This window comes from Pan troglodytes, chromosome 7, assembly GCF_028858775.2.
Source record: "Pan troglodytes isolate AG18354 chromosome 7, NHGRI_mPanTro3-v2.0_pri, whole genome shotgun sequence".
Lineage (NCBI taxonomy): Eukaryota > Metazoa > Chordata > Mammalia > Primates > Hominidae > Pan > Pan troglodytes.
This window is the reverse complement of record NC_072405.2, coordinates 8537720-8564733: the sequence shown is the minus strand read 5'-3', so window position 1 is coordinate 8564733 and position 27014 is coordinate 8537720. Positions and strand designations below refer to the sequence as shown.

At 47.4% G+C, this 27014-nt stretch overlaps 1 protein-coding gene across 27 annotated transcripts in view; it reads right to left on the bottom strand.

The window, feature by feature from the left end:
- The window catches only part of DLGAP2 (DLG associated protein 2), a 1020080-nt gene that overhangs the window by 68939 nt on the left and 924127 nt on the right, over positions 1 to 27014 (bottom strand). For all 27 annotated transcript variants that reach the window (XM_024345426.3, XM_024345427.3, XM_063816097.1 and 24 more), the window contains 2 exons: positions 16211 to 16358; positions 10394 to 10613 (listed from right to left, as the gene is read on the bottom strand). In XM_024345426.3, the coding sequence (XP_024201194.1) occupies positions 10394 to 10613; positions 16211 to 16358 (368 nt within the window). The remainder of the gene's footprint in view (positions 1 to 10393; positions 10614 to 16210; positions 16359 to 27014) is intronic.

Sequence of the window (27014 nt, the reverse complement as noted above, 5' to 3'; positions counted from 1 at the left end):
TGATTCTGTTTCATTCATTCATTCATTTGATTCATTCATTAGAGACACGGTCTTGCTGTCACCCAGGCTAGAGTGCTGTGGTGCCATCAGAGCTCTCTCTAACCTTGAATGCCTGGCCTTAAGTGACCCTTCCAAAGTGCTGGCACTACAGGCGTGAGCCACTGTGCCCAGCAAGTAATTTCATTTAAAAGCATCACTCTAGTTTTTTTTCCCTAAGAGAGCAAAAGCATTTTTTTCTCAATGTTTTCAGAATATTTTTAATTTTATCAATCTAAATAATTTGTTTTTAATGTAATGCTTTTTAGACGAACATCCTGTTAGAGTAAAAGCCATGGTGTCAATACATTTTAAATATATTCCTGAGACAATGTAATGGCATACAAATAATAAACATAATTCTCTACCATGGCCTAGATATTTTGGCATCTAATGTTTTTATGTCTTTAAAAGATAAGTACATTTTAAATGTACACGGAGATTTTGTTTGTTTCAGTAAATGTGCTATGTGGCTGGAGCTCCTGGTCAGGGAGTGGGAAGGAGAAGAAGCCGTGCTTCGTGCAGACGCTGATCAGATCAGGAGTGCGTCTCTGCCACTTCCTTGAAGAAATGATTCCTGAGCTGGGGCTTAAAGCACAGCTAGGACTCAGGCATAAACTCAAGGAAGAAATTGCAGGCCGATGAGCAGCAGCCATAGAGGCATGGAGGTGCGAGAATTTCAGGAAGACTGGCTGGGAGGGGGTGGGAGTGAGAGTGCAGCTGGGCTGTCTGGTGGGGCCGGGTCACTGGGGTTTGCAACCCCACAGAGGACGGCAGTCTTCACTCCTCTGGCTCTTGCACGGAGCCAAGACAAGGCTCTTGGGCGGGCGGGCAGGGTTAGGGTCAGGCTGCCTTTTTAGCAAGAATGTCCTGGAGGCAGGATGGAGAGTGGGTGGGAAGTCCTGCCAGGCCCCTTGGAGGCTAAGGAGGCACCCAGGTGAGCACTGACAATGGTTTCAGCCCCGAGGGGTGACACAGGTGAGGGCCGGCGGGTTCGAGGGGTGACACAGGTGAGGGCCGGCGGGGTCGAGGGTGACACAGGTGAGGGCCGGCGGGGTCGAGGGTGACACAGGTGAGGGCCGGCGGGGTCGAGGGTGACACAGGTGAGGGCCGGCGGGGTCGAGGGTGACACAGGTGAGGGCCGGCGGGGTCGAGGGTGATACAGGTGAGGGCCGGCAGGTTTGAGGGTGACACAGGTGAGGGCCGGCGGGTTCGAGGGGTGACACAGGTGAGGGCCGGCGGGTTCCAAGGGCGACACAGGTGAGGGCCGGCGGGTTCGAGGGGTGACACAGGTGAGGGCCGGTGGGGTCGAGGGGTGACACAGGTGAGGGCCGGCGGGTTCGAGGGGTGACACAGGTGAGGGCCGGCGGGGTCGAGGGGTGACACAGGTGAGGGCCGGCGGCGTCGAGGGTGACACAGGTGAGGGCCGGCGGGTTCGAGGGGTGACACAGGTGAGGGCCGGCGGGTTAGAGGGGTATGGGAGGCAGATTCAACAGTACTTCCATCTCCACAATATCTGAAAACCTGAAATGACTAATTTATTCGCCTACTGACTTATGCAAGCATCAATTATTTATTTCAGCCATTACTTTTCTGGGTGATAAGATGTTAAATGACCAATTAGGAATCCTTTCTTACAATAACTGTTACTCTTAGGACAACAATATGGAAGTCCTCACTGGACTTCTGACTCCATCCCCATACACATGTCCCTCCAAATGTACCCCTACTTCAGGGAAGAGACAGAGCCATAGGACAGACGCAGATCGTTGTCAACTGCAAGAGTCCTGGACTATGAGTCAGGAACCCGTGGCTCTAGTTTCATTCCTATTATGATTAATTGGTCTAGACAAGTTCACTTGTTCAATGACAGCCTCATCTTGAAATCTCATTACCTGGGAGATCATCCCGGCATTCATGTTGTAATTCCAGTCTAAGTACGCAGACAGGAGGATTTTATAAGAGAAGGACACAAATTACTTGAAAACGGTGGTTTTGAAGGGAAGAGCAGGCTACACACTTCGGGAAAATCTTTATGAACACATTTGTTCTCACCCGAGCAATTCTGGCTTACATATGCAGTTCCTGACACAGATGCACGATTTATCTGCATCACACTCGCCTTCTGCAAAACGGGAGGCATCTGTCATGTCTGTTCTAGACAGAGGTGTCAAGTATTTAACCTTTGGAAACCCTTACTGGGAGCGGGCTCCGCTCCTTCTCTACAGCACAGACCAGGGGCTCCTGTCCTAACTCCGACACCCGACCCTTACCCGTGTCTCCCAGGGCTTCTCCTTCCCCACAGCCAGGAGAGCTTGGGTCTCCCTCCTCTCTGCAGAGACTGTGCTCTGCCACGGCTTCTCCCTACCGGTCCCCAGGGCCAACCGGCTTTCATCCACTCATCCTATAGGCTTAGCGTACAACGGATAAAGTACATAAGGCTTTGGATGTAGTTCAAATAAATCAAAGACAATGAAAATCACAAAGATTAGTTTTCATCTTTTAGGTATCTGGACTGCATTTCATCATTTACTGTAAAACACAAGTCTAGATGCGGGGGGGCGGGCCAAGTGAGACTTCCACCTGTGCCTGTTTTTAGCATTTGACGATCTTAGTGCTGTGCTCAGGCCCGTAATGGGGTCTCACGCTTGAGTCCCGGGTACAAGCCTCTGAACCCGGGACACAGGGATGGCGTCTTCGTGATGCACACCCTGGGCTTTAGTTTGCAACATGGAGCTTTGCTGAAGGATTCTTGGGGCTTCATGGAAGCCATTGTGGTTGGCAGTTTCTGAGACTTTCTAATGGGGATCATGACAATCAGAGACATCCTGAGTGGCTGGGAAGACGTTCAGATTCCCTGGGACGACGTTCACATTCCCTGGGACATTTCAGACCGACTCCCTCACGATATCGTTGTTGCCAGGTTTCCGGAATTTGGACTACGCTGTGCTACGGGGTTGGAGACGTGATGTCAGCAGCAGGTCTGACACTGAGGACCCATGGGACAGCACACCTGGGCTTCCCTTCAGCAGCAGGTCTGACACTGAGGACCCACGGGGCAGCACACCTGGGCTTCCCAGGGTGAACTCTGAGCCTGCACACAGCGTCCATCAGCCCGAGCCAGATTTGGCTCCTCTTCATCAGGATCAACCTGGACTTACGACAAGGATTTGTGTAATACTCCTAGAAGAGAAATGGGTTCCCCCTGGGTCAGTGCCTGAAGGATGTCACCATTTATACTGGGCTCGGTTTCAGAGAAGACCTCATTCATTCATGCACTCCACCAGTATTTACCGAAACCTACTATGGTAAACAGAATAACGCCCCTCCAAAAATGTCCGCATCCTAGTCCCCAGGACCTCTGACCATGGTACTTTATGTGGCAAAAGGGACTTTGCAGATGTGACTAAATTCAGGATTTTGAGATGGGGAGATGATCCTGGATCATCCCAGTGGGCCCAGTGTTATCCCCAGGGTCCTTACATGAGGAAGGGAGGGGGTCAGAGTCAGAGGAGGAGGCTTGGACAATGGAGGCCCAGGCTTGAGCCATGTGGCCCGGAGCCAAGGACGGCAGAGAACTCCAGAAGCTTGAGGAGGCAAGGAGCGGACTCCCCGGAAGCCTCCAGAAGGACCTGATGTTTGATGCTAGCCCCGCAGAACCTACTTTAGACTTCTGACCTCTGTGACTGTGAGACGGCACATCTGTGCTGCTGTAGACCATAGGGCTTGTGACCATTTTTACAGCTGCAAATATGAGACAAACACACCTGCTTTCAGGGGTTCCTCAGTCCAGGCCCGTCTCTGGGAGGACCCACAGGGGTCTCCGCTGTGCTGAATTTGTGCAGGGCTTATGGACACCAGGAACCTGGGCTTACCCTGGGTCGGGGGTGGCACAGGACCCCTGCTGCTCCGCACAGAGGGGCTGCACAATTCAGGCCTCGCAGCAGCCTTCCAGGACTCTGTCCACACTGCCAAGACCCAGGGGCAGCCTCTGTTCCCACTGCGGTGAACTGGGGCAGTGTTGAACTCCCCTCCGTGGCTCCTCCCCGTCCCTCCTGGCTCCCACCTTTCCACTGCTCCTTCCGGAGGCCCCTTCTCCCCACGATGCTGTCGCTGTGGGCTCTGGTCTCAGGCATCTTCTCCTTCTATACCCTCCTGTTCGGGGGTGGCTCCATGGCTCTGGACCGTACCTCCAGCCTCGACCTCCACACCTCTTCCTGAAGTTGGGTTAGCAAGTCATGGGACCCTCAGCTCAACACATCTGAACTACTCGGCACCTGTGGGCTGGGCCCTGTTGGCTTCGGCTGCTGAGAGGCAGCAGCTGGAGAGGGCTGTTGGGCACTTCATTCCAATCCATCCCGGCTCCCCGGTTGTACTGGCCATCGCTTCTTTTACCCGCACTCCATGACCCAGCTCTCTGGGCTGCAACAGCGTCACCTTCATCCTGTTACTTCAGCAGGAGGAGACAACGGCACAGCCCCATCGCTGGGATCTGCATGCATCCGCCGCCTTCTCTGCGTCTGTCCCTAAATGGAGCCATCATTACGGCCTCTCCTCCTGGACTCCCTGGGAGACCCAGCTTCCTGGATGAAGTCCTGGAGACTCCCTGCCTGCATGCTGGCTTTCTGGGCCTCATCCAGGGCCGGGGCAGGAGGCCTCTTAAAAGCCTCTTCACGGCTCCCCAGAGCTCAGCCGGGAGCCCCTGGAGCTCCCTCTGAAAGCCATTCCTGCACCTGTGCCTGGCACAGCCCGGCCTCATCCCTTCTCACCTGTGCTATTTGAGGAGCTGTCTTCTCCGTGCTCTTCTGCAGTACGGCCGGGCCGCGGGTCTTCATTATAACATGACTCTGGCCCCCGTGTCAGTCCTCCCGTGCTGCCGTAACAGAGCAACATTGATTCATGTCATGGAGGCCGTGAGTCCCAGACCAAGGCGCTGGGAAAACTGAGGCCTCTCCTGGGCGTGCAGATGCCGTCTTCTCCCCGGGTCCTCGCAGGCTGGTCCCTTCCTGCATGTCTGTGTCCTCATCTCCTCTTCTTATAAGGACACTGGACAGATTGGATTTGGGCCCCCTGTGACCTCATTCTACCTGGTCACCTCTTCGAAGGGTCTGTCTGAAACGCAGTCACATTCTCAGGTCCTGGGATTAGGGTTCAGCACCAAGTCCAGGGAACACAACTCAGCCACAGATCCCTCTCCTGCTTAGAGTCCTCCAGTGATCTCCGAATCTCAGCCCCCTCTCCTGCTTAGAGTCCTCCAGTGACCTCCAAATTCTGCAGGTGCAAGTACTACAGGTGCAGCATGGATGTCCCTCTGAGCTCATGTCCTCCATCCGTCCTGCCTTCCAGCCTCTCCCTCCAGGCCGGGTGCCCTGCGAATCCCAGGGCTGAGGTGCCCAGCGGTTTTCAGGATGTTTGTCATTACTTCAGGCTGGCACCTCCCTCTACCTGGGTTTCTCCTGCCCAGTCCTGAAGCCTCTCAACTCTTCCTGCAGGCGGAAGGCCTCCCGGACGCTGCTGCAGTGCTGGCTTTCCCCTGGGTTTCCAGAGCCATCCACACACATCTCACAGCACCCAGCAGGTGTGCCATGGCTGACGAGCTCTTCAACTGCAACTGTTTCCAGACTTTAGGCCTTTGGGGCCAATGCTCAGGACTTCAGTGCTTCTGGATTCAGAGCACCTAGCGCAGCGGCCGGCACACAGCAAACAGTTAATAAATGCTTACGACATAAATGTAATTTGATCTTTTCTTTAGAATCTTCAATTGGCATATAAGATGATTGTTCTTTATTCTAGTTCATTTTTTACATTTCTAAAACGGAAAGTGATCATGTGTGACTTTTTTCATTCATTGCCTCTGGTCATTTGTTTACTGAAATGCAGCTTTTTGTCGCCTTTGTGGGGTGTGCAGGCTGGTCCTCGCAGTGCATAGCTGTTGACTTATGGAAAGCTATGACCTGAGGCTATGCATCTGAGAGCCCCGCGCAACAGTTTCTGAGCCTATTTGTAAAGCCCTTGTGTCAGAGTGACAGATCCAAGGAGAAGACGTGTTTGGAGGAATCTTCTGGTTTTCAGATTTTGTGGCTCACAGAACCTCCAGCTGCTCATTTTTCCAGTAAAGAGCTAAATGTCCTTCCCAAAGCCTTTCCCCATACAGTGTGTTTTATTTTAACTCCGCAGGGAAGCTGGCTGCAGGGCCTCTTTGCCAGCCCTCTGGGGAAGGAGGAGAGGAGGGTGAAGGGCCCGGTCAGAGGTATGTGGACCTGGAAAGGCTGCACACTGCACACCTGGTCCCCGAGCAAGCACGTCTGCAGAGACATCCTGCCCGCGGAGCCAGCCGGTGGCCAGACGGGTATTCCTCCTCTGGGGTGCACCTCCTCCCTCCAACCTGGGGTGCTGCGCACTCGGCAGCCATCGGCCGGGTTTACCAAGTGGTGCCTGTGTGGCCCAACACACCTGAATATGCCCTGTGGTATTTCGTGATTTCAAATCACCTTTACTCTATTGGCCAAAACGTTTTATGAACAGCCCAGCTGACATCCATTTTCAGTTTCTTTTCTTTTAAATTCTCTACTTTTTCAAATTCAAGTTTTAAAATATGTTCTCACCATCTTGTCAGGCAAACTTGCGTATCAGTTACACAGTAACTCGACGGTACCAGGCCCTGGTATCAGAAGAAGGTTGAGGCAACAAGTTTAGTCCACGATGAAAATTTCCCCAGGCTCACACGCCTGAAAATCCACTCTTTGTGACAAGATAAAGTTAAGTAAAACACTGTCTTTTATTGTAAAAGATTAAAAATGGGAGAATCAAATACATAGTCATATTTATTCAAACTGAGGAAGGTCAGCAAAGAAGTAAAATTTTAAAACAGCAACAAAAATCATAGTATTGAAAAATAGTTATTCTATCTCTTATATTCAAGGTACTGAAATAGAGAGATAATTTTTCTCCTCTATGTTGGCAAGTATCTATCTTGGAAATGGAATTACTATGTACCCTTGAGAGAGAAGTTGCTATAGAAATACAAATAATAAAATAAGTCTGTGGCTGTTTCCTCTGCCATGCTTTCTATAGGTTTTCCCTTTGTTTTAATGACTTCTAGAATCAGTTGTATCATATGTTGAGAAAATTTCTGGCCCAGAGAAAAATCATTATAATCTAATTTTACACCATTTTCCTTCACAATATCAATAATATTCCCTCCCTAGAAAAATCGGGTGAGATGCATATTTGGACAAGTAAAGCAATCCGATAAATCATTTCCCAGATGAGAAAGAAACCATGTGTGAAATGAGTTAGATGTTTTCAAAACCACTTCATTTAAGGAGAGGACACTAATCAATATGCAGTGTTTTTCATAATGAGAGAAACGGTGGGACGAAGGAACGTTTATGTGCGTGAGTCACACCGCCTCACAGGGTATTCTGTTCTTACTGGAGTTCCCTGGTGATTAGATTAAAAGGGTCTGTCTCAGCTCGATCACCAGCTGCCTTTAAAGGTTGAGTGAAAAAGCAGGTGAACTGGGGTGTCCCCAAACCAACCAACGTCCTCTGGGAACCTCAACCTGTCCACGTTTAAAACAGATGGTTTAGGATGTACTTTTAAGTTCTCAATACATCTTTCATGCATATATTCAATATTTAATTTATTATTACATGAATATTATACATTTGTATTTATACAAGGTGAAATAATCTAATAATAACATCAACTTTTACCTTTTGAGCCTGCATTAAGTAATGTGTTTAAATAAATCTCGTTCTTCAAGGTACTCACTTTGGAATGTTTTCAAAAATAACTCTTTGGAATTATTTTCACGAGCTAGTTTTAGACAGAAAATCATAAAAGAAAATCAATCTGTCAAAATAACCTCTCTCCCCATACACCACACACGCACACATACACACATGTATACATGGATCAGTAAAGGACAGCTATTGAACGTAGTGCTAGGATATCAATTTCCAAGTATTTAAATACAAAAGTTGGAAGTATTTAAGTAGAAAATTTTTGAAATCCGCTTGACTCACGGACAGGAAACTTTGGATGTAATTTGAAGTTCAGCTATCAAAATTATCGAGGCACTTACATCCCATACATGTTGATAGTCTTCCTCCATAATTTTGTTTTCCCAGACAGGGAGTTTTCATTTCTTTGGTATTTTTTCATAATCTTGCTAAATAGACTACATTGCATGTCATCTAAATTTTATTTAGTAACTAAAGATTTAAATAACTAATATACAATACTTAGAGTAAAATGGGAAACAGCAGAGGTTAATGATTAATCTGTACTTTTATTTCTTCACAAGGGTAACTTGTAATCCTACAGTGCTAAGTATTTCCCCTAGTGCTTTTCATTTCTTTTCTCATTTGATTCTCAGACGTCACATAACTTGGACAGACCCCTGCATCACCTAGAGGAAATTCTGACTCAAAACTAGGCCAAGATCCAGTAGAAACTCTGAATAGAATCTTTTTTTTGTAATTTATTTGGTAGGTGTATTTTTGGAATACAAAATATACATGGTAAAAATTGTATATATATAAATTAAAATTTTAGTCTGAGCTCAGAACTGGTTCTTATCTCTGTGAAATCTGTTTTATTTTTATTCTCTCTATAATGACAGTCCTAAAAACAATAAACTCCTTTTCTACAACATAATGATTGTTTCAAAGCATTTCTGAAGACTACGAAAGTTCTTAATTGTTTACTTGCTCCTAAGAGACAGTAAATAAATACTGCTGCAAGTATGAGTAATGATCTCTTGGATTGCTGTTTTTCAGTGCAATCATTGTAAATCTCATTACCTCCCTGATTCTAATTTGTTCAATGTTCACATCAGGACGGAGCATGAGAACTGGCCCAGGACTTCACCAAGGGGCAGGAGTGAGCAGAACCGGCCAAACCAGAGGAAAACAGGAGGCTACGGCGGGTGCCCACAGCTGCCCGGTGGCTGCACCTGGGGGATGTGTTGTCAGCCTGTGGATTTCCCTCGGGTGGGTCCTGGGCACCACCCTCCCTCGTACAGAAAGCCCTGCTGGGAGCCAGAGAGCCAGGATCTGTTGCCTTTCTCCCGAAGCCCCCGGCTCAGTGGTGCCAGCACTGAAGAAATATCTACCACATAAAAAGCACACCGAGGATCCACAGCTTTCTTTGAAAAATAATCTTTAAATTTATGCAAATAAATTATCTATGGCTACAGCTTCTCTTGAATACCGCAGAAACCAAGAGTCAGAAACGTTAACAAGCCTAAGTTCTTGCAGTGAGGACATGATGGAACATGGTTTGAACACAGTTCCTTCCCTTCCATCCACAGACTCTACTATGAAATACTTTCTACACAAAGTGCAATGATAGTGCCGACCGCAATTTGTAATTCTGCAAAGTGCAATCTCCTGGATTTCTTGTTCACTTTACCATTGAAACAAACCAAGACCTATTCACAGGTATGATGACACACTCCTGCCTGAATTTCTCTTTGCTTCTCTCCTGTTATGTGTCTGCTGTTCCTAATGCTATTCATCATGAACATAGCTTTGTTCTATTTCCCCTCGGAGCTGTCCTTTAAATTTCTAAGATACAGCTGCAGCATTCCAAGCCCTCTGGTATTCAGAACACCTCAGGCCCCAACACTATGTTATTTTATAGCTCCCTTCCTTAGCCTCTATGTGCGGCGCCTCGAGCTTTTATTGCTTGCTGTGTTTTATGGGTTTCTCTAGGCCATGCATATTCATCGTGTTATAGAAATAATAACATATTAGGCAGTACAATATTAGGCAGTGATATTTAGGTTGGGCGGTAAATTTTCAAAGGGGTGGGTATGGTTTTCCATGAGAACTAAAGGAAATTGCGAGACTGAGTCTTCGGAGCTCTGAGATAGTTAGTGCATCTGCATTAATGATGGACCTGCTTAGCGGCGGGTGAGTCATGTTTACAGATCTGCTTACTGAGCAAGAGACCGGCTGGACGTCACTACAGGGGAGCCTGAGAATCACCGTGCATCAGCAGAAATCTCACTGCAATCCATTAAACTTTGGTATTTAAAACTTAATCACCTTCCAAATGTTAACACTTCCATTTTTTTCTCCTCTCTAAAACTTAACACAAGTTACACTTGATTATTTTAAGGGAACTTGCTAATTAGTAGATTTCATTCTAAGAAAAAGAAAGGTTATCTACAAGAGACAAAACACCCTTGCGAATGTGACAGTGTAACAGATGCAATTAGGAAACGTTACTAAATGTCAGGAGAGGACATTGTACTGTGGTGCTGTGTGCTCCTCGCTCCTTCTAGAATGAAGACAGGTATGCCTCTAGAGTCCCCGCTGGAAGGCTGAAAACGGCGTCCCCTTACCTGCTGTTGACCTGATGGTGGAGGTGATGTCGGAGGGTGTCATCATGGGAATACATTCGTCATCTTGGGAGTAGCCGGCTTGAATGGCTCGAAGGTAGCTGTGACTCCTTGTTCGGAAACATCCCGGGAGGTCGAGGGCATCCATGGCCTGAGATTCAACTTCACTGAAGACGGACTCGCACACGGACTCGAATTGCCCATTGATCTCCGCCTCGCTCACCTGCAATCATCAACAGCACACGTCATGCCCCGGCCCTCCAGGGTCACCATCACGTTACAGAAAAGCCATGAGAGCGCGCTCATTCCCAGGCTGCCTTTCACTGCCTCATAGTTCAGCACAGTTAACCTGAAGTCAGCATGGGCATCGGCTGAGCTTGGGAAATACAGCATTGGGTTTTCCCTTACAAAACACTTAGGCAAACAGCCAATTCCAAGTGTTGATGAAATTCTGGGGGACCGCAAGGCAAACCTTCAAGGTAAGGCTGACAGTTGTTACAAAGTATAAGGGAGATAGAACTTTTAAAAGATTAGCAAAGTACCTGGTACAAAGGAAGGGTTCAGAATCCATTTCTTCCTTCCCTCTCCCACATGACGGCCCCCCCTTTCCAAGCTACTAATGGCACGATGGCTCCGGGCACTGAGGCCGTATAAGGGAAAGCACATTCAATGCATACACTACTCAGTTCTTTTTCAGAATATGGAGTCTGCTTCTACCCATTGCCATGGCAACTCATCACAAATTTGGCTTCTAAACTCATCTCCTTATCCCCATTACGGCAGCATACATCTGAGTCCAGATGAGAAAGAAATGGCTGTACTGGTGTTTTCGTCCACATGAAATGTGCTACTTTACCTAAATTCCAGGCTTTTTTTATTCTTCCTTAGCTCAGGATATTAGTATACTCACTTCATTTTTCCCTCTCTCCCATCCTCCCTCCCTTCCATCCTTCCTCCCCTGTCTCTCTTTCTCCCCTCACCCCCTCCCATTCAGATTATTTCTCTTCTTGTTTCTCCTGGGGATGTGTGACAGCTCAAAGCACCAACAACTTTCTGAACCCCCTGGATTATGTTGGCAGATACATTGTAAAAATACACTGTTTTAAACACCAGATTAGTTCTTTTCCTTTAGTTGTCAGCAGAGTAAAAGGCAAGGTCAAAGAATCAGGTTCTCCCTCTAGCAGTTGTGTTGTTGACACAACACGACAATGGTTGCCCGTCTCCAAGTTCAGACCTGTGGACTTCTCCGGTTTTACCTGAGGTGACCTACGTGCTGGAAGGACGGCCTCTTTCCTCGTGAGCCTAACTCAGCATGGACCCTGGAGAGGCAGGGGGTGAGCAAAGGGCAGCAAAGCCTGAAGCCACCCTGCAGGGAAGACAGACCCATGCCAGGCTGCAGAAAGAGTTGGCACAATGCCGGCGGGGTGGCCTTTTTCAGAAAGGTCTGAGGATTCCTGACACTGGACAGAGGCAGACAAACCCAGGCAGGCACAACCAGGACACAGCCGGCAGGACGGCCTCAGGAACCCAGCAAAGGGCTCAGAAGCATGCACACTGGCTTGGAAACAGGATGTTTTTCTGGACCATAAATTTCTTCCAATCTAAGTTTTCACGTATGTAGAATTTTATGGAAAAGTCTTAGACTGTGTAATTCCTGTCAAAGATGTACAGTAGACAGCGTGAGAAGGTCAGAACCTGTGTGAGGCCCTAGTACGCCTCAGTGGACACCCTTCTGTAAGCCCGGCCCAGGGCCCAGCTGCCCTCGCTCCTAAAGAAGAGACACAATTAACCTGGTACGTGCATTTCACAAACAGAAGCTGGCATCTCAGCAAGGACCCTCGGCTATGCTTCCAGCTACAAGCCTTTCAGTGAGGTTCTAGACATGAAGGTGACTCCTCCTCCCCAAAACAAATAAAAAGTGGTTGAGCAGCATCTCAAGTTGGTCCAGCAGGGAATTAAAATGATCTGTTCACCCTGACCTCCCGCCGAGACCCTCCGGACACCCAGACCTCCCGCCGAGACCCTCGGGACACCCGGACCTCCCGCCGAGACCCTCGGGACACCCGGACCTCCCGCCCAGACCCTCGGGACACCCGGACCTCCCACCCAGACCTTCGGGACATGAGCTGCAGGAAACCCAAGCAGAGTGCAGCTACTGAGGTTCCAATGAGGAAACGGCATGGACATAAGCACCTCTCACAAGACTTCAGTTAGATTTTTAATTCCCTTCCTGTGCTTGAGAAAAAATTGAATGTTAAACATGAAGGGCAAACTTTTTTTTTTTTCGAGATGGAGTCTCGCTCTGTTGCCCAGGCTGGAGTGCAGTGGCGTGATCTCGGCTCACTGCAAGCTCCACCTCCCGGATTCACGCCATTCTCCTGCCTCGGCCTCCCGAGTAGCTGGGACCACAGGTGCCCGCTACCATGCCCAGCTAATTTTTTGTAATTTTAGTAGAGACGAGGTTTCACCATGTTAGCCAGGATGGTCTCGATCTCCTGACCTCGTGATCCACCCACCTCAGCCTCCCAAAGTGCTGGGATTACAGGCGTGAGCCACCGCGACTGGCCAAGGGCAAACTTTCAACAAACTTTGGTTTGTCACCAAATTCACGTCTCTCCAGAGCCCCTAAGTGTTAGTAATTCCAGATGTCCCACCCTCAACCATGGGAACTGTCCCCTTCTTTCCAGAATTGTCGGGTCTCGTGGCCTAGGGCTGGACAATCAATTAGTGGAAGTTTGTTTCTGGGTGTGACACAGTCTTCTCACCTACTACGTTTGTTTCTGGGTGTGATACAGTCTCACCTACTACCAGCATTCCAGGATTATTTTGAATAACACTATTTTTTTTCCTGAGAATTCAAAACTGAGTTCAATTTAAAGTAATGCCATAGAACTCTGCATAGGAATGACTTAGAATTCTAAATTTCAAGGTCGTTAAATAAACCCCCAAGCACCCAACTTGTCTGCTTAACCATTGTTTCCAATGATGAATCCTTTCAGATAGAAAAAGATGTGAGAAAATGTTATTTTCACTGACTTATTTTGGTAGATAACATCTTGGGTTCATCAAAAGCAAGATGACGAGAGAACTAGTATATTTAGCTTACATTTACCCCCAAACAGGACGACGAGTCGCAGAGAGCCTCTGAATGTTCCATAAGAGCATTTAAAGAGGTGTGAGATCCATTTAATTGAAAGTTGTTTGTGGAAAAGTATTAGAGATGAACGTTCACACCTCGGATGAGATAACTTTGCACTTCTGTTTAAACCTTTTGTTGGGTTACATCGGATTTTTAAAGCTGTATTTTGGTAAACTAGGTTATATCCACTGAAAGGGAAGGTGATAGCTTTAAAAGAAGAAAGTCTGCTGTATCCTCATCTCTGTGTAGGGAGAAAGTTTTTAAAATGTATCACTGACTTTCAGTTACTCTGTTTAGTTAATTAGTGTCTCCCCATATCATCTTGGACTTTATGCTAAAATAGAATGTTTCCTCAGTTATTAAAATAATTACAGTTATCTACTTGCTGAGGATCAGCTGATGTTATTGTTTGCAGGGGGCTGGCTGGGAGCAGGGGGCTGGAGGACCCACCATTCCCATTTGCCCAGGACTTGAGTGCAGGGCTAGGGACGGTCTTTCCTTGTCATTGGGAAAAAGAGTCAATGCAATTCCTGATGCAGATGAGAACTTAATTCCATTTCTGGAAGGAAAGAAGTAACCGAGTAGATAAAAGAGGTGGTATCCTTCTTGAGTTGTGCAATAGGAAAAACCTTAATAGTTCAGTGGAAAAAGTCCTGAGTACAACCTTCCGATGAGGAAAAAACCTGCAAAATGAATAGACTCTACCTCATGAGGAATTTAAAGTCTGCAGCAAAAGAAAGACTTGTACTTATTGAGCCCCAGGCAAGCTACCAAGAGCTCACAGCATGATCTGCAGCCAGGAGGGCTTTAGTGCCCAGAATTATATAGTATTACTTATTGTTATCATGGTAATAATAAGGGCTATCATTTTTGAGTGCTCAGCATATGCTGGACTTTTTGCCTAATAGCATCTAAAATTGACTGCGTACTTACATTGTCACGCCGATAACTGCATAATGGGAGGGCACAGAAAGCCAAGGCCTTGGCCCAGAAGCCCAGAATAATCCCTGCTCCACAGTAAGTCAGAGAGAATGTGAGGTCGGCTGAAGCTCTTAATTCCTGCTCCACAGTAAGTCAGAGAGAATGTGAGGTCGGCTCAGGCTCTTAATCCCTCCTGCACAGTAAGTCAGAGAGAATGTGAGGTCGGCTCAGGCCCTTAATCCCTGCTCCACAGTAAGTCAGAGAGAATGTGAGGTCGGCTCAACCTCTTAATCCCTCCACCACAGTAAGTCAGAGAGAATGTGAGCTCGGCTCAACCTCTTAATCCCTCCTCCACAGTAAGTCAGAGAGAATGTGAGGTCGGCTCAGGCTCTTAATCCCTACTCCACAGTAAGTCAGAGAGAATGTGAGGTCGGCTCAAGATCTTAATCCCTCCTCCACAGTAAGTCAGAGAGAATGTGAGGTCGGCTCAAGCTCTTAATCCCTACTCCACAGTAAGTCAGAGAGAATGTGAGGTCGGCTCAAGATCTTAATCCCTACTCCACAGTAAATCAGAGACAATGTGAGGTCGGCTCAAGCTCTTAATCCCTGCTCCACAGTAAGTCAGAGAGAATGTGAGGTGGGCTCAGGCTCTTACTCCCTGCTCCACAGTAAGTCAGAGAGAATGTGAGGTCGGCTCAGGCTCTTAATCCCTACTCCACAGTAAGTCAGAGAGAATGTGAGGTGGGCTCAGGCTCTTACTCCCTGCTCCACAGTAAGTCAGAGAGAATGTGAGGTCGGCTCAGGCTCTTAATCCCTGCTCCACAGTAAGTCAGAGAGAATGTGAGGTCGGGTCAGGCTCTTAATCCCTACTCCACAGTAAGTCAGAGAGAATGTGAGCTCGGCTCAAGCTCTTAATCCCTACTGCACAGTAAGTCAGAGAGAATGTGAACTCGGCTCAAGCTCTTAATCCCTACTCCACACTAAGAGAAAATGTTTGTTAGATAAAGAAACTCAAGGTCAGCTCAAGCACTGTTTTCAAAGTCATTTAAGTGAGTAAGCAACGTGCTTAATTAAAATGATAAACTTTCGATCCTTTTTTGCCATGTAATATAGGATGATTAGACTGAAGGACACTTGCCGATTTTTTCACCGTGCGTTCTCAGGCCCGTCCACCACAGGTGGGGAGCAGGGGGGCCTCCCTTTCAAAGCCCCCGTGTCTCAGGCACCTGACTTTAACACCACCCCTCCCGCGGTGCCCAGGGACCCTTCTCCTGGCCACTGTGCCTGTCCCGAAATCAGTCCTGCCCTGGGAGTGGGGCCGACTGGCAGGACTCTGTGAGCGACACCAGCCTCTCCTCTTACAGGACTTTCTGAGGCACAATTCAGAGGACAGAGCTGAGAGCCATGCTGCCTGAGCCTTTCCCTGGCCCCCTTTTACTAGAAAAATAGCCTGGGAAGAAGGAAGACAGCCTGTGCTTTATCAACAAGAGAGGCCAGGATGACCACCCTTTCGGTCATTGCTTCCTCAGAAAAAATCAACGCAAAAATGATACGGAGTTATACAGGTCAAAAATACAATAGTAAGTCCACAAGTCTTTAATCAGCCAGAGCTAATTCCAGGGGAACCCCCTGCGTTGTAGCCTCGCCCAAGCGCTGCTGACAGGGAGGGCAGCGCCATCGCCACCTATGCGGCCGGGGCCTCCGTGCCAGCCTGGCTGGGGAGACTGGACCCCAGGGAGAAAGGGCGAAGGGACCCTGACCTGGCTCACGCAGCTGGCCTGGCTCAGGGTGCTGACGGCCCTCATGTAGCTCTGGTTCCGGGAGCGGAATTTCGGGGAGTTGTAGTTCGCAGCGGGGTCCAGGCTGTGTCCCACAGGCACGTCGCTTGCAGCTTGCAGGTAGGTCTGGCTACAGGAAAGAAGAAAGGAGAAAAGGCATTCTGTGAGCACCCACCGCAGGCCAGAGATGGGAACAGCCGTCCAACCCACACCCAGAGGCTGAGCACCCACCGCAGGGCAGAGATGGGAACAGCCGTCCAACCCACACCCAGAGGCTGAGCACCCACCGCAGGGCAGAGATGGGAACAGCCGTCCAACCCACACCCAGAGGCTGAGCACCCACCGCAGGGCAGAGATGGGAACAGCCGTCCAACCCACACCCAGAGGCTGAGCACCCACCGCAGGGCAGAGATGGGAACAGCCGTCCAACCCACACCCAGAGGCTGAGCACCCACCGCAGGGCAGAGATGGGAACAGCCGTCCAACCCACACCCAGAGGCTGAGCACCCACCGCAGGGCAGAGATGGGAACAGCCGTCCAACCCACACCCAGAGGCTGAGCACCCGCAGCAGGGCAGAGATGGGAACAACCGTCCAACCCACACCCAGAGGCTGAGCACCCGCAGCAGGGTAGAGATGGGAACAGCCGTCCAACCCACACCCAGAGGCTGAGCACCCACAGCAGGGCAGAGATGGGAACAGCCGTCCAACCCACACCCAGAGGCGGAGCACCCACCGCAGGGCAGAGATGGGAACAGCCGTCCAACCCACACCCAGAGGCTGAGCACCCGCCGCAGGGCAGAGATGGGAACAGCCGTCCAACCCACACCCAGAGGCTAGCATCACATTTCCAACTGAATATCTGTGTCTTTTGATGAGTAACTTTGCCATATGCAAATATTCTGAGATTCATATTTATGAATGTGAATTTCATCAAAAGTAATAGGGGAGGCTATTTACAAAATTGCCTTTGAAACCTGAGATTTTATGGCCAGGTAGTGAAATTAGGGTCATTCCATATTTTTAAAAAAGTGCTGTAAGCACTAGTAACTCACACAGCATAATAGCAAACTCAGCTCCTGAATTTAAGCCAAAAAACTGAGAGTCTCATAAAAATTACTGGCTCTCTGGCAACTTTACATATTTAAAAAATAATAGAAAAAATACAAGGCTCACTTTCAGTTTTAACTTATGCAAAGTTGTCCAGGTTATGCGATAATGGCAAATATAATAGGAGGCTGAATGAAAACCATTTTATAATCACAATGGTCGTTTTCTTCCAAACTCCCTTAAAATAAATCAATGTTCTCTGGTCTTCCTTCTCGCCGTTTCGTGAAATGTTAAAAGCATGGAAGAACCCTGTGAGTGTTTGGCAGATGAAAGGTCTGGCCTAGCTTAAACTCCTGGCTAACTGGACCACTTTCCAGTTTTATTGACAATCTTTCCACAATGCAGTAAAATTCATTTTATTTTATCAAAAGCTGTAGAAATGTGGACAGAAATGATTAATTATTCTTCTTGCCTGTTTTGGATGATAATAGGAACATTAAATATCAGTGCACAAGCAGGTACATAAAAATGCCTATAGATGTTAGGTGGACGATTCTGACTCCAGAGTTGGGCATTAAAGCACACACTTTCTTTTCAAAGTAAACCCTTGGTGCGGTTTTTCTCTGATTTACTTCAGTCTTTAAAAATGGAATATCACAGAAAAAAAACTGGACTCCATGAATTCTTATAAAGTGAAGCTTATTCATTATAGATTTAAAGTCATTCTTTCTGCTAAATATTTTTGCTTTAAAAGAAAATGTATAACATATAGCAGCTCCTACCTACCTTCCCCTCCCTGACTTAGACCAAAAAAAGGAAAGAGAGAGAGAGAGAGAGAGAGAAAGCAAAGGGAGGAAATTAGTTTTGAGCTGATTCTAATTTTACTGGGTATGAAGCACAGTCTTCACATCGATGCCCGCCGACTCCCGCTGCACCTGGGCAGTGGGACGGGCAGCTCTGCTGCAGATGTGGGGACCGGCACCAGCACCAGCAGGGGCCCTGTCCCCTCCCCTCCTCTGTGGATCCCCCAGGTCGACTGCCAGTGAGCAGAAGGCGAACTAACATGGATCCCTGACCTTGGCTGTCACCACCCTGAAAGCATGGGTTCAAAAGAGCGGCAAAATGTCAACAGCATCCTGAGACACGGTCACAAGTTTGAGGCTCAGGTTGATGGATGCGTGGACTCATTCTGTAAGAGACCACTGCTGGCTTCCTTTGAATGTGTCCACGTGCCTGTGCGTGTTTAATACAGAGTCATGTGCAGGGGACGAAGCCCCGAGCTACGGAGCCCGAGCAGTGTGGCCTCAGGTGGATGCCAAGAGCCCCGACTGAGGCTCTTAACTTGACTCACCTTTGTCTTTGCAGAAATGTAAACTTCCTGCATTTCTGCTCTCCTTCCGTGCTTCCTTGAGATTGCTGGTTTCATACCCTCCATTTCTACCAATCACCACTTTCTACCAATTACCAATTTTCTTCCAATACAACAGCCGTTCCTTCTGATTAACACCACCATTTTGCATTTTAACATTCTCAAATTGAAGCTGCCTTCTAGACTGAGAAAACATAAAAGAAGGATTCTCGTCCTCTGGATCTGGTGTCCACAGTTTCTAACCAGTGCCTGCTATGTGAACGAAGGGATCACCTCAGAGCCATGGCTCATCACCCTGGCAGTGGCTGCCGGACGGCCCTCACAGGTGGATCCATGTATTTTGTGAGTCTATGTTTCAAATGCATATTCTCTCAATGATTCTCTTTATTTCAAAATGGATTGTGACACATTAATGTTGCCGCTGAAGAAAGCTAATAATTTTTTTTAAAACATAGACTCACAATAGCTAACATTTTCTATGCACGATTACGCCAGAAATGCTAATAAGTGTTTTGCATTGTCCTAACACATTTAATGTTTACATTAGTCCTATATACCAGGCCTCTTCCCAACCTTCCTCCTTTGAATGCAGCATCAGATGCACATTGGTGCAAGGTCATCGCACACTGGGGCCACGTCATCGCACACTGGTGTCAGGTCATCACACACTGGTGTCAGGTCATCATGCACTGGTGCCAGGTCATCACGCACTAGTGTCAGGTCATGACACACTGGTGCCAGGTCATTGCGCGCTGGTGTCAGGTCATCGCGCGCTGGTGTCAGGTCATCACGCACTGGTGCCAGGTCATCGCGCACTGGTGTCAGGTCATAGCACGCTGGTGCCAGATCATCAAGCACTGGCGTCAGGTCATGACACACTGGTGTCAGGTCATCACCCACTGGTGCCAGGTCATTGTGCGCTGGTGTCAGGTCATAACACGCTGGTGTCAGGTCATCACGCACTGGTGCCAGGTCATTGTGCACTGGTGTCAGGTCATTGCATGCTGGTGTCAGGTCATCAAGCACTGGTTCCAGGTCATCATGCACAGGTCTTCACACACTGGTGCCAGGTCATTGTGCGCTGGTGTCAGGTTATAACACGCTGGTGTCAGGTCATCACGCACAGGTGCCAGGTCATTGTGCGCTGGTGTCAGGTCATAACACGCTGGTGTCAGGTCATCAAGCACTGGTGCCAGGTCATCACACACTGGTGCCAGGTCATCACGCACAGGTCATCACACACTGTTGCCAGGTCATCGTGCACTGGTGCCAGGTCATTGTGCACTGGTGTCAGGTCATTGCGTGCTGGTGTCAGGTCATTGCGTGCTGGTGTCAGGTCATCAAGCACTGGTGCCAAGTCATCACACACTGGTGTCAGGTCATCACGCACTGGTTCCAGGTCATCACGCACAGGTCTTCACACACTGGTGCCACGTCATCACACACTGGTGCCAGGTCATCACACACTGGTGCCAGGTCATGCACTCAGGCTTGGGCGGGATAGGGGCAGCACTCCCTTCTGAGTCCAGGTGGCCCGGCTCTGGAATTCAAGCTTTAAAATCCCAAGGTCACTGGGATTTTAAGCACTCAAGGTGCTGAGTCATAGGACCACAGAGCCAAAGATCCCATCCTCTGATACCACAGACTTTTTAAATAGTTAAAAAATAACAAATAAAACCTCAGCCTCATTTGGCTTAAGAGGCTTTTTAAAAAATATTATAATGGCTTAGCATTTTATCATATAGAGTCCCAGAAGGCCAGGTTCCTCACAGTCACAGATCAAAACTCAAGAACTAGGACTAGGGGGAGCCAATCAAGATGGGGGGATGCGCCCTCCGGTGGCCCCACTAGGTGACACAGGGTGAAGTCCCCAGCACGGCTCACTCCACAAAATCCACCTGACTCTTCCCCCTGAAAATCCCCCTCCGACATCCCGGGGCATTTTGAAGTTGACTTTCAGCCCCTTTGGTTATCTCTCTAAGTGGTAATTCCTACGGCATCCCAGGTGTCAGAAACGGAAACATATTTTGCTATATAGACTTAGTAGCTCAGAATTTTTTTTTAAATAGTGAAAAGTTTTCTAGAATAACACAGAAATGTTTTTGTTCTAGTTTTGCCTTTCAGATGTTGCTCCCCTTAGATTGTCATCCACACACAGGTGAGAGGGAAAGCTGTGCAAGTGAATCCATAACCCCAAGACAGAACTGCAGGATTCCTGGTGTTCAACCTTGTTCTCGCCCTTTGCAAATGGTTCCAGAGCTGCTTGCTGAATCCTGGGCTCAGAACCTCCTCTGTGACTTAGGTCATTATGAGAACCAATGTACATAACAAAGGGTACCCCTGAAAGGGCCTCTGACCCCAGCTGTTTAGATCCATCTAAACATGCTTGAAAATACACAGCGTAAACCATCTCCCTTGTTACCTTGGAAAGCAGTAAGGATTCTATGCAGGTTGTGCTAAGGAGATATTTAAGAAAATTTTTTTCCATACTAAATGCGTTCATTTGAAATACAGAGAGCATCTTCTCATTTCTATAAATGGAATCTGACAGGAGAAGCTCCCAAATATAAGAAGTGTTTCTTCCACTGCATTCAATGGAAAATGGAGCACGCTAAACAGTGCTAGTGAAACAGACATTCGTGTGCACACGCGTGTGTGTGCTGTGCGTGCACATGTGTGTAGTATTCCACCTGCAAAATGGAAATTCTTAGAACATCTTTCAGTATACATTTCAAATAATATCACAATTAATGACTGGATTTCAGAAAATGGCTTCTTTCCAGATTATTTCCACATTCAGGGTAAAAAGTGTTCTTGAGCTTTCTGTGCCCTTGCAGGAGATGAAGGCATGCTTGTTCCCTAACAGCACATTTTTGAGGGAAATCCACATTTGCAACTCACTGTTGGCACCCACATCTGGGATGCCCCACAGCTGCCCCGACAACCCATCTCTGTGCTCTTGACTGCAGAGGCTCGGAAACGCCATACCCTTGACCGCAGAGGCTCGGAAACGCCATACCCTTGACCGCAGAGGCTCGGAAACGCCATACCCTTGACCGCAGAGGCTCGGAAACGCCATACCCTTGACCGCAGAGGCTCGGAAACGCCATACCCTTGACCGCAGAGGCTCGGAAACGCCATACCCTTGACCGCAGAGGCTCGGAAATGCCATACCCTTGACCGCAGAGGCTCGGAAATGCCATACCCTTGCTTGGCTGCCCTCCTGGTGCTGACGGTGCCTCCGAGGTGTGACCCCGCTCCAGCTGGTGAGTCTATGGAGCACCTGCTCAGTGGCTTCTGAGCAGAGTCCGGCCTTCTCCATACTGATGACTGCTCTTCCTGGAGCCCGTGGCAGGTGGGGCTGCAGTGGCTGACCCACGGCCAGCTGAGAGTGAGAGCCAGCATGCTCAGATGCATGACGCTGGCTTGGGTCCCAACGGGGCTGACCCCAACCCAATGTGGACAACCTCCTCTGGCTCTCCTCTGCCCTGGTCCCAGTGCAGCTAACACTGACCCAGCCATGACAACCTCCTTTGCCCTGGTCCTCGTGTAGCTGACCCCAACCCAGTGTGGACAACCTCCTCTGGCTCTCCTCTGCCCTGGTCCCAGTGCAGCTGACCCTGACCCAGCCGGACCAACCACCTCTGGCTCTCGTCCACTTGGCTCTACCCGTCCTTTGCTATAACCAGGACTGGGCAGGTTTGCAAGGATGTGCTACCAAAGGCTTCCCAAAGAGAACACGAGGAGAAGGCATCTCAATAAGGCACCTCCCACGTAAGTCTGGGTGCTTGGAAGTGCAAGAAAGGCCTTCTGCAAGATGGCAAGCATAGCACTCGTGTAGTCGACAGTGTGTTGGGGACAAAGACTGGAACATAGATTTTTTAATGCAAAATGCTAAAAGGAAATCTAGAGTGTGTGCCAGCTGGGAGGCGGGGAGTGAGCACTGTTTGTCTGGAGAGCAGAGGGTAAAGGGGGAAAGGCATTCTGGGAGAGAAGTTTGGGGAAGCAGAGTGGGAAACTGTGAGGGACACCCCAGAGAGCTTGATGTTTATGCCACAGGCAAAAGAAAAGTACTGCAAGTTCTTAATCAGGGACTTGTGAGCTGGGAGCTCAGGACGGTCCCTGTGCATGGGGCCTGGAGGACGAGGTGCCTGAATGCAGGAAGTGGTGCCCTGGACACAGACCCCGAGAGGCTCCTGCAGACTTGAGCTGGTTTCTCATGAGACACCAAAGGGCTTGGATTTTAGGGACACAGCCCACAGGAATGAGGAATGTGTTAGAGCTGAGATGATTCCAAGGCGCCTAGACTTCTCCCAACAAAGGCAAGATCTATGCTAGGAAGAAAAACAGGTTTTGGAGGTTGGACCTGAGTTTGATTTGGACCTGCTGATTCTACGGCACTTCCAAGAAGTCTGTGAAAGAACAGAGCAAGTGTGACGGGCAGGGCTGTGAACCTCTGAGTGCTTCAGATGTAAAAGTGTGGAAGACGTCGGGCTGTGAGTGTCACGCAGCAGAAAGGTGGAGGAGGCCTCTCGGGTGAGGCGGGGCCACGAAGGGAATCCAGGAGGAAAGTGAGAGGGGCGTGGGGCGGGGGAGGCTCCTGGGCACCCGAGGGACAGGAGGAGCCCAGCCCCGGAGCAGATGCTGAGAAATCAATTGGAATGAGATGGGGAAAGACCGTCAGATGCAGCAAGCTGGGATCATTTTTAAAAAGGACAGTTTCAGTGGCTCTGGGTGCAGAAATGAGATCGCAGACGTTAAGGTAAGAAAATGGAAGCATGAGTGGAACTTTTGAACAATTTGTCAGGAACAGCAGAGAGGACAGGCGATTTGAGAAAGGCTGTGAGTTTTCTTGGATGGGGGGATGAAGCAACGTGAACATTTATTTTTAGAAGGTGAAAATAAGACACCATGGGAAAGACACTCAAAGAGGCGGGCCTGGGATCATTTTTCCAGTCTACAGGAAACGCTATGCTGAGGCCAACAGTGTGCTCGGCCGTGAAATGTGCTTTACAGGTCGGAAGTAACATGGTGCGCAGAAGGCAGTTTGTATGCACAGTGGAGCACATGTGTTGATGCCTGAAAGCCCACATTGAGATCCTGGCTCAACCTCTCGCCAACGGTGTCATTTGGACAAATCTCTTAATCTATGCAACGTACAATGAGGACAGTAGTCACAGGACATAACTTATGGAGTTCTGTGAATATTAGGTAAGAATGTTACATGTAATACAAGTATAATACATGGTAAGCACTTACTGAATGTTAACACATACTATGTTTAACTTGTCCTTGCAAGACCTGTATTGTGACTCGAGATTTTAGCATTTGGTAGATGTCTCAGAAAGAACTGGTCTGAACAAAATATTTCAACTGTTTAAATTTTTCTTAAAAGAACAAGGTAAACTCACCAAAAAATTTATTTTTCTTTCTTACATAGAAATGAAACAGAAAAATATATACCCATTAAATTGTATTAATTGAGAGAAAATTGATAGACAGTGAAAGGCACAGGTCTCACTTGTAGGACTCAGTGAGTTTTGACAGATGTTGACTGTGGCCTCCACCCGTATCCTCATGGGCATGTTGTATTGTCATTCTTTTTAACTTAGGCCATTCTAGTGAAATTGAAGCGTATCCCAATAAAGTTTTCACTTTCACCTCCTGGATGACTAATTCTTATTGGACATTTGTGTATCTTCTTTGGCAAAGTAACATTTTGGCTTTTATGCCCATTTTTGTGGGGTTGTCTTTACGTTCTTGTTTTGTAGGAGTTCTTTACTTATTCTGCATTCAAGCCCTTTGTCAGACAGACATTTCCCTTATTCTATGGCTTGCCTTTCCATTTTCTTAATTGTGTCTTCTAATGAACAGAATTTACAGATTTTGACGGCTGGAGTCTCTATTCTGTCACACGGATCTATTTTGTCTATTTGAGTAGTTCTTAATCTGGGGCGATTAGGCCCTCAAGGGACATCTGGTGATGTCTGGAGATAATTTGAGTTTGCCACAATTTAGAGGAGGGTGCTACTCGTGTCTACTGGACAGACGCCAGAGATGCCATGAAAAGATCCTACAGTGCACAGAGGGCCCCCAACAAGAGAGAATCGTCTGGCCCCAAATATCAAGAATGCTGAAGGTGCACGGAGATCCCCCCAACGAGAGACAATTGTCTGGCCCCAAATATCAAGAGTGCTGAGGCTGAGAGACCCTTTTCTATTCTTATATGAATATCACACTGTCCCGATTAGATTTAACGCAAGTCTTGAAATCAGATAGCGTGAGTCCTCCAACTGTGTTCTTTTTTATCAAGACTGTCTTGGCACTTCTAGGTTCTTCACATTTTCACACATTTTAGAATCTTCTTGTCAGTTTCTCTAAAAACTGAGGTTGCTTTGAATGACATTGATTCTACTGAGGTTGCACTGAATCCATACCTCAGTCTGGGGAGATTTCACATCTTCACATTACTGAGACTTCCAATGCATCACAGTCTAGCTCTCGATTTATTTAGATGGTCTATCTTAGAGCACCACAATTCTACAATGCTGTTGAGATGTTTAAAACTAATTGCATTTTCCAATTATTCATTATGGGTCTACAGAAATGCAATTGATTTCTACCTATTTCATTCATGTCCTAGCCTTGATGAATGGCATGATCTGTTCCAGGATTTGATTTGTAGTTTCCTTAGGTTTTCTATGTAAACAATCATGTGATATAAGAATAAACCTGGAACATAAACATGGAAGGAGCTCCTTCCTTTTAAATTTCGTGCTTTTTCTCTTCTTGTTTGCCTTCTGTGTCTGGCGAGGACCTCCATTAGAATGTTAAGTAGAGGAGCTGAGAGTCGGCATCCTTGTGTTTTATCTCATCTTACGGAGGGAGTTAAATGTTGCACCCTTAATGTTGACATTTTTTCCCCAGGGTTAGAACTGTAGCCTTTTACTTACTTATTCCACTTACTTTAGTACACGTATTATTATGACTGGGTTGAAGCCTACCATTTTACTGTTGTTTTCCATATGTCCTATTCATATACTTGTTCCTCTGATTTCTTTTTGCTTTCTTTTGGGTTAATCAAATATTTTTAACATTGAGCTTTAGCTCGTATTGGCTGTACGGAATAGCGTTAATATTTGAGTGGTTGCTCTAGAGGTGCACTGTCCATTATGGTAGATAATGGGATCTAATTAACTTAAGAGCTTCTGCACAGCAAAAGAAACTATCGACAGAGTAAACAGAAAACGTACAAAATGGGAGAAAATATTTCCAAACTATGCATCCAACAAAGGTCTAATATCCACCATCTATAAGGAACTTAAACAAATTTGCAAGCAAAAAACAATGTGGGCAAAGAACATGAACAGACACTTTTCAAACGAAGACATACATGTGGCCAACAAGCACATGAAAAAATGCTCAACATCATGAATCATTAAAGAAATGCAAATCAAAACCCCAATAAGATAGTATCTCACACCCATCAGAATGGCTATTACTAAAAAGTGGACAAACAACAGATGCTGTGAGGCTGTGAAGAAAAGGGAATGCTCATACACTGCTGGTGGGAGCATAAATTAGTTCATCCACTGGGGAAAGCAGAGTGGCAAATCCTCAAAGAACTAAAAACAGAACTACCATCTGACCCAGCAATCCCATTATTGTGTATACACACAAAGGAAGAGAACTCATTCTACCATTAAAACACATGCACATTCATTGCAGCACTATTCACTATAGCAAAAACATGGAATCAACCTAAATGCCCATCAATGGTAGACAGATAAAGAAAATGTGGTGCATGTATACCATGGAATACTATGCAGCCATAAAAAAGAATGAGATCATGTCCTTTGCAGCAACATGGATGGAGCTGGAGGCCATTATCCTTAGCAAACTAACACAGGGACAGAAAACCAAATACTGCATGTTCTCCCTTATAAGTGGGAGCTAAGTGATGAGAACACATGGACACAGAGAGGAGAATAACACATACTGGGGCCTCCTGGAGGTTAGAAGGAGGGAGAGGATCAGAAAAAAATACCTATTAGGTGCAATGCTTATTACCTGGATGACGAAATAATCTGTACACCAAACCCACATGACGTGAGTTTACCTAAATCACAAATCTGTGCATGTACCCCTGAAACTAAATGAAAGATAAAAAAGTAGCCACATGTGGATACATGTATTTAAGTTAAAAATAGATTCCTTAGCTTCTGTTTATTTGAAAAGTCTTTATTTTGCTCTCATTTTTTAAAAGATATTTTTGCTGGGCATAGTATTCTGAATCAATAGATGTTTTTGATCACTTTAAAGATATGATTCCATTGTCTTCTGGCTCCCATTGCTTCTGACAATAAGG